General features: G+C 40.0%; 1 protein-coding gene and 1 long non-coding RNA gene across 3 annotated transcripts in view; one reads left to right on the top strand and one right to left on the bottom strand.

The window, feature by feature from the left end:
• The window catches only part of LOC111747410, a 91,771-nt gene that overhangs the window by 67,734 nt on the left and 15,495 nt on the right, over positions 1–8,542 (bottom strand). The gene's annotated exons all lie outside the window — the stretch shown is intronic.
• The window catches only part of NEDD9 (neural precursor cell expressed, developmentally down-regulated 9), a 46,105-nt gene continuing 43,251 nt past the window's right edge, over positions 5,689–8,542 (top strand). The window contains exon 1 of the mRNA XM_011373240.2: positions 5,689–5,876. Within this exon, the coding sequence (XP_011371542.1) occupies positions 5,865–5,876 (12 nt within the window). The 5' untranslated portion in view covers positions 5,689–5,864. The remainder of the gene's footprint in view (positions 5,877–8,542) is intronic.

Raw genomic sequence — 8,542 nt, 5'->3', positions numbered from 1 at the left:
TTTAAGGAGGTCAGATTTGGGGAACGCTGTGGCCATGGGTGATGAGAGAGACACAGAGGGTGTTTGGGGGAATATGAACAATGGAGAGATTTTCTAGAAAAGGTTTAATGAAGTAAATGGAGTTCAAACTGGGGGAAAGGTAGGATATAAGTAAGCAGAATGATGAAAGAAGGGCAGTCTAGGCAAGAAGGACAACATATATATAGACCTGAAAGTACAAGTGAGTAAGAGGTGTATTTGTTTGTATGCACACTCTTATCCCTAGTCACAACTTGAGAAGAATACTTTGTTAGGCTTAGTCCCACTAGAGTATTAGACACTACTTTACAAATGGAGACTCAGACAACAAAGGCATCTAGAGGAAGCCTTGGGTAGTATAACACACCGCAGTCTCAGGAGCCAGAAAGCCTGCATTCGGTATCAGAGCTGCCACTCACCTGTCCATAACTTTGTACCAGTTGTAGAATCTCTCCAAGTCTCAGTTTTGTTACATGTAAAACTAGAACACTACAACCTACCTCACAGGGTTGTTATATAAAAAGAGTATTAAATGAAATAATGTTTGTGAATATCTAACACAGTACCTGGCATCAGGGATGGTTTCAATCGAGACTGAATGAACAAGAGGCCAGTTAGATTAAAGAAAACTCTCTATGGCTCATCTTTGTTTTGGGAGGTTTCTGGAGACATGTAGAATTGAAAAGTTGCTGCCTCAGATTATTTTTTGAAATAACTTTGGTATATATAGACTTTTTTTAAAAAGCGGTATCAAATTAGAAATGGTAAAACATGGCCCTATAATAGGTATTTCTAAATTGTTTCTCTGTGGATGTGGAAGGATCTATGCTTTAGTCTGAACTCAGGGATGGATATATTTTGCACTATTCTAGAGCATAGATTGGTAAACTTCTTCTGTGGAAGGCCAGATAATACATTTTTTTAGCTTTGCATACATTTTTTACCACCTCCGATGCAACTTACACATGTCTGACATTGCAGCTCAAAAGACAATGCATAAATGATTGGGTGCCTGTGTTCCAGTAAATATTTATAGACACTGAAATTTAAATTTCACATAATTTTCACATGTCATGAAATAATATTCTTCTTTTGATTTCTTCCATTTAAAAAGGTAGCTCTTAGCTCGTAGGTCATGTAAAAATAGGTGCTCACAAGCCAAGAACTGACCCCTGTCCAAGAGCCGGAAGTGGCAACGAGACTCAAGTTGATTCTGAAAAAGTACATCTTAGCTCCACTTCTAATAAGTGTAAACTGCACTGCTTCCCTCAAACATAAGTCCTCCCCATTCCCTTCATGGGTATCAGACAGAACCTCTAAATAACACACATTCTTTGAAGTTTCATTTATCTTCTTAATCATTCATTCAGCAAGTATTTAAATGCCTATAAGGTATAAGCCTCCAGGGGACACAGTGTTGAACAAGATAGTACCCCATACCTCTAGAGCTCACCTTGAAGCTGGGGAAACAGATGTCAATAAATCATTAAGATACAACATGGAAAAGCTTGATAATAATACCCCGTGTTCCAAGTACAATGGTGGCATAGCAAAGAAAAGGAGGAATTAGTTCTGAAAGGGCGAGGTGAGCAGGTTGAAAGTTGTTGACATGTAAGCACAAACAAGTCAGTGTTGGGGCTAGGCTTCATAGCAGAGGAGCGAAGGGAGGACAGCCTCTGCAGAGGGACTCATCTGTGCAAAGTCAAGATGGTATAAGCGCGTCTTGGATTTGGTGAGTTGCCACACACATACATACACGCACACACACACACACACACACACCCTACTTGTAGCTAGAATGTGTGGGATGTGGAGTGAGGAGATTATGGGAGATGAGGCCAGAAAGAGAGGGTGAGCTCAGATATAGTCTACGCCAAAGCGTGCATATTTTGTTTTTTAAGGCATTGAGGTGCTCCTAGGGGTTTTTAAACATAGTAGTAATGTGATTGACTCTGTATTCTAGAAATTAAACAAGTAGCAATGTGGGAGCAGGAAGAGATCTCAGGCAGGGACACTATAAAGAATGACTGGACTAAGCCAGACAAGAGATATGGAGGACTGACCTAAAGTACTGACTGTTGTTCTGATCTAAACCGGGGGTAGGGGAGGTGGGAGAGTCTGTGACGGTGTTCGCTCTCTGCACAGTGTCTTTGTCCTCTGTATGAAGGGCTGAACTAGACTCCCAAGGTCACTTCCTGTCCTCATATGCTCTGTTTGCCCTTCACTCTTAGATGGCAGCCACATGGTTGTGAGCAAAAGAATGAATCTCTTCACTCTAACATCATCTTGACTTTTTGCAGTATCCATGCTAGTGCCCAGTGGCAGCTGGAAAATTGTTGGATGACATTCGATGCCGTTTCCTTTGCTCCTGCCTGCTTGAGTGATTGTCTGAGGAGATAGAGCCCTTGGCAGACAAACAGGCAGGTGGCAAGGTTGACAGGCTAAGAGAGTGCTGGTGAGCACAGGGTAGGGTTGAAGCCCATTTTAGCCCATGGGAGTACTAGAACAACTCTACAAATCAATCAGCAGCATTTATATGGCACAGTTTAAAAGGTATTTTTACATCCCAGATCTCAGGTAATAGATGGGGAGAAGCTTGTTTCACTGTTCATTGAAAGAATTTGTGTTTCCCCAAAAAGTTTTGAAGGAAAAATTCTGGATGACATTAATAATGTAATTACTACCTGCATTATATAAACTGCATTAAAACCAGAGCTCAATATTTTAACTAATGGCCTGCTGTCCTTGAGTGTTTAAACAAAAGGTAGAAACAGAGAAACAGCTCATATCATTCCCTGCTCTAAATGCATCAGTGACATTCAAGAGAAAACCCAAACTGCTACCACCTACCTCTCTGAGCTTGTCCTCTTCACCCCTTCCCTGGGTGCCCCCTCATGGGGTGTATGGACTACTCATTGCTCTTAAACATACCAAGCTCATTATTCCTCAAGCCCTATCCACTGGCCACTTCCTTTATCTAGAATGTTCTTTCCCAGATATTTAAGGGTATCTCTCATGTTACTCAGACTTCTGCTTCAACATCACCTCCTTAGAGGGTCTTACCTGACCACTCTTTCTAAAATAAGACTGCCCCCCTCACCCCCATCCTGGCCTGTTTTCTTCTAGCAATTTTCCCTGCTTAATTTTTCTTTATAGCATTTATCATTCCAAATTTATACTATATATTCATTTAATTATTGTACCTCACTCCCACTAGACTGTAAGCTCCATGAGGGTAAGACTTTGCCTGGGCTGCTGTTGTATCCTTCCCACCCAGAACAGTACCTGACACATGGTAGGTGCTCAATTGATATTTCTTAAATTAGAAAGCTGCCTTGTGAATGGATGGCACACAAATGAAGGGATTCCTCCCCCTTTCCCTGAATTCCTACCACACTTTTAATATCGTTCACAGTCTAATAGTGACAATAGTTATAATTAATCAAATAATTAATTATTAATATTATTTACTTGATAGTTAACATTAATAGTATATAAAATAGTAAAAAGTAATATATAATAAATTTAATATTAAATAATAATAACCACTTATTAAGGTCTTGTTATGTGCCGTGTACTGTTACTATCTATCTACATTATCTCAAATAATCTTTATTATAATCCTAACAGGTAGACATTATTAGTTTTTCTATTTTATACTTCACGACACCAAAATTAGGAAGTTAAGAAATTTGTTGAGATTCTAACACAGGTTTAACTGCCTTGAACATCCTTGTGCTTTTCTTTATAAAACTAACAATACAATGACCCAAACTGCCTTGAAATGAACTTCAGGTGGATTTTAACTGTCTAACTGTACAGGACAGAAAGTGGGACAGCCACTAGATGTGAATTAAGCTTTCTAGTAGAGAATGAAATGACAAAAAGCCCTAGCTTCTGTATTGGGAAACTGTTTTGAAAGCATTAATTGGGGTGAGATAGTGTTCACTACTCAAAGGTACTCATCAAACAAAACAGAAGGAGGATTCAGCTTTCCTGCTTAGGAAGCCAAAGGAATGTTATCTAGATCTCCTGGAGGCCACAAGACTCATCTTACAGATGGGAAGGCCTTTGACTAACTCAGGCAGACACCAAAAACAATTTCCTGCAAACTAACGACTCTCCAATAAGTCTGTGGGACTGTTAGGAATATCTTTGCAGTGCAGTATTTTTCATGCTTAGCTTGAGTTCAGAAAGATCTTGCAGAATCACTCAGGCTCATTTTCACTCTAAGGCTAAATGAGGAATAGCAAGGTCTAGCAAATGCCCAAACCGGTGTGTCAACCTCATTATGACTGCCTGGGGGTCATGTCCAGGGAATAGGTGCCACATTAAATTGCGAAGTAAACTGTGAGCCCTGGATCTGGAAACTACTTTTGTAAGGCAGCTGTTCTCCTAATCTTTTTGCTTAGATCTTAAAAGTAATTTTAATCCATTGAGAAGGGGAAGGGTGGGGGACAAATCAAACTGATTTTGGTCCAACTTGGTCAGGAAAAAAATAAGAGCTGATTTTTCCATCTAAGTCGTGTAGTCTGGTTGGAGTCCATCCCACTCAGGGACAGCTGGACAGCTATTGTCTGCACTGGCCACTTCTGAATCCTGAGGCCCAGTTAGAGGGAATTTTCCCCTCACCCCTCTATCCTTCAGGAAAGTTGCTAAAAGGAACCATTTCTGTCCTCTCCTGGGTGATGTCTTTCTCTACAGAAATCATGAAGCTGAACCAAATGTCCTGTGCTTCACTGTGGAGAGACGGGTCTTTTTAACCAGTCTCATCAAACAGTAGGCATCTTTTTGTTCCCTAGATAATAAGTGTTGGTGGGTTAATGGGTCACCTTCAGGAGAGAGGTCAGAAGGAAAAACTGCAGTGTTCAAAGCTGGCGCTAGAAATGCCAGCCATCAAAGAACACAGTATTCTGTGGACAGTGATGATATATAGGGTGTGCACTAGCCAGCCCCATCTGAGGGGTCACATCTAACCATTATCCTCAGCAAAGCCAGAGAAGGTCGTTGAATGTGGCTGACACTCAATTCTGAGAGGTCCTAGTGAGAAGCTGGCCAGGGAACCCTGGTGCCTGGGCTAGGGAGTTCCTTTTCACTGAGGGAGAATTATATTCTGGCTCCTTCCAGACTGACGTCGCAAGTACTTTGAACACTGAAAAGAACAAAAAAAGCAAACAGCCACAAAAAAGGAGAGGGAGGGAAGAGAGAAGGAGAGAGAGAGATATCAGCAGGGGTAGTTAGTAAAAAGGGGCCCGGAGACAGAAAACCTTTTGTTCCCCAGAGTTCGTTTCATGTAAAGATTGAGAAGTGAATGGCTTTGAAATGAAATGGGTTTATGAAGTAGTTGCTAGGTCACAGGAAGCACGACTGTCAGACTGCTTTGTGAATTCTATTTCTTTAAAACGTAGGTTAATCTTTAAAAAAAAAAATTATCTCCTCTTCCCAGGTTTTTTGGGGGGAGGGTAAAATTGGGAACGGTTCCCCACTTTGTTTTATTTTCCAACCTTTCTGATAATGTAAAATAAATGATCATATTACAAGTTCTTTGTCGGTTTTCAGAAGTTAAGAACTGGGCGGAGCATCGCATTACCTTGGCCTATTAGCCAATGACGGGAGGGTATGCAAATATAGTGAGTGATGATAGTCCCGCCTTAATCAAAACAGTGAGCTCAGAGGCTTTGGAGCATAGCCGTGTCGCAGCTCTGCGCGAAAGGACTGAAAAACCGGCCTTAGCCCCGGACCGTTCTCACTTTCATTTAGCACTACACTCGATGGAGGCGCGGGCACGCCAGTGCTTAATGCAGTCTAACTAGTTTAGGAAAACGACTCAGTTCACCGCTGCCGAGATGAAGTATAAGGTAAGAGAGGGGCTTTTACATAAGGTTTCAGAGTGTGTGTGTGTGTGTGTGTGTGTGTGTGTGTGTGTGTGTGTGTGTGTGTGTGTGAGTGAGTGTGTGTGTGTGTGTCTCATCGTGACAGCTCCTGTGCAGGGACGCCTTGTATGCCCGAGAGAATTCTGAGATGGGTTTCAGTCACTGAATTTGGCATACAAACAGGCAAGCAGAGACGAAGTCGCTAAGACCCACTCTGGGAGTTCACAGCACGCTGAGGTCCATCTCTACTGAAAGTTTGGGGGAATTAGTCTTAGAGCCGATCTGTGGCGGCCACTGTAGATCAGAGGGTGTCTAACTTACTTAAAGTGGAGCAAGCATTAGCTCAAGTTTTCGCAGCTCTACCAGGCCTGGCCTCCACTGTCCGGGGGTAGCCGGGGAGCTGTACTAAGGGTGGAATCAGAACTGCTGAGTCTCTCAGACTGGCTTTTAAAGCAGTTTTCAGCCTTCGCTTTAAGCGTTTGGTCCGGGAAGCAGTTTGCCATGTGTACTTTGGGTGGTAGAAATTAAAAGTCTCAGGTGTTATACAGCTGATGATGGAAAATTTTGATATCCTTAAATGACGTTGGTTGTAAGAACAAATGAGTATTTGTCATTTCTTGAAAACGTTTTTGTTGGCGCTTGAATGGACTGAAGTTCTAAAGGCTCAGGCGAATTTATTGTCTTCTGAAGCTTACAGAGTGCCATGACACTTCGGCAGCATTATTTTCCCATCCATTTTGCACCATTTATGTGTTTATTCTTGGCAAAAGGATTACAATTTGCTCAGCATATACCATTTTAAGTCACCCTCATAGAGGAGGCAAGGAGTTTCCAGGGACACTGTACAGAGCAGATTGCAGTGAATAGGGTGTGGATTTTCCTTAAAGGATGACTACTTCTATTCCAGAATAGACACTAGTCTTAGTGCTTTTAAATAAAAGTATTATTATTAAAATGAATTCTGGCAAGGTGGCTATGCTTTTGGATTGATAATTTGTATTACTTCTGTGACCTTCAGATTGTGGTAGCTGGGAGCTACTTCACTTCCTCTCCGAATTATCTAAACTTCTGGCCCATCTTTATTTATTTATTTATTTATTTATTATTTTTTTTATGGTGACATTAGTTAATGAAATCCAATAAGTTTCATCTGTACACTTTAACTGTCCCATCCTTTTTTAATGTGATGTTGTAAATACTTGGTTATGGCTATTAGCCACTGGCTAACCTCAGTGATCAATCATTTCTTGGAAAGTTATAAATCTTAATTCAAAGCCCTAAATCTAAATGTTGAAAGCCTTTGTTTATAAGATATGAGTTATAGTTCTCCTTGAAAAGGTTAAAGCTGTCTGAAGACATAGGTATCAGTTATCACTCTACTATCAGCTTTCTGTTATCTGCCTTAATAGGCAAGATCAGAGGAATAGATAATCTTGAAAATTCTTAATATTTGACTTTAAGGTGCAACCAGAAACAAATCCTTCTATCTGGCAGGAATGTTCTTTTTCTTGAAGTAGTTCACCTGAATTTCCACAGTTTCCTTATTTAGAGCAGTGATAGGACTTATATGTTATTTAGCCTGCATTGAGTCTTTGTCCCTTCTCTCCCTATTGCGGAATGCCTTTAGTTCACAAAAACAGCTTGCAAAAGAAAAAAAAGATAATTTGTTCATAAATTTATTATTCGAAAGTACAAAGGGCTGAAATTAACGTCGAGTGTTGCAATCTAGAAAGTGACAAAAGTGACAGTCTAAAGTCACTTTTATTCAGTGACCTCATCATGTTTAGTTTTATTCTTATGGAAAGAAAACATCATGGCAACAGATTATATAAATTTCACCTGGCCCTCACAAAGAAAACTTGCCTCTCTATTGAGTCTTACCAGTGTTGAACACCCTACCAATTGAGGTAAATACATGATTTTATTAGCTCGTGGATTCTTTCACCAGCAAAGGTCCTGAATTCTCTAACTGACCAAATGACAGATTGACACCTTGTGTTGACTACAAAATGAACCAATAGCCGAAGCAATCTACTTCCCCTTTCTTATAAAGCCTATTTTCTCTCTTGTTAATAATAGATAACTTTATTTAAGGAGAAGATTTTGTAATTTTAAGTAGAGGAGATGACACAAAGGTAAAGAAGTGATCAATAACATTTCTTAAGACTTACCATGACAATACAGGATTGTCATATTTAATTCTCCCAATAACTCTCTGAGGTTTGTATGAGTATACTAATTTTCAAATATGGACATTATAGCACAGAGAGGCTAAGTAATTTATCCAAAGCCACACAGCTAAAAAGTGGTGGAGGTGGGATTTGAATCAAGATCATCTGGTTGTAGAACTTGTGACTTTAAATTATTATTAAAGAAAAAGAAAGAACCATCTTTGACCTCCCTAAAATGTGCTATATAAATGGTGTTTTCTTCTCCCAGGAAATTTAAGACTCTATATCATCCCAAGTATTCTTGCAGAATAGAGTCCTTTTTTTAGGCAATAACTCAAAGCAAAGCGAAATGCATGTTTTGCCATTATTTGTTTAATTTGAGTCACTTAGGTAGGAAAGCCAGATAATTATTAGATTGTAAAATCCTGGAGTCAGGAATTATCTTTTAAACACTGTATTGCACTATACACTGTAAATTTA

The sequence above is a fragment of the Pteropus vampyrus genome, unplaced genomic scaffold (genome assembly GCF_000151845.1).
Source record: "Pteropus vampyrus isolate Shadow unplaced genomic scaffold, Pvam_2.0 Scaffold221, whole genome shotgun sequence".
Lineage (NCBI taxonomy): Eukaryota > Metazoa > Chordata > Mammalia > Chiroptera > Pteropodidae > Pteropus > Pteropus vampyrus.
Note: the sequence above shows the minus strand (reverse complement) of the source record. Positions and strands in the feature narration are given on the sequence as shown.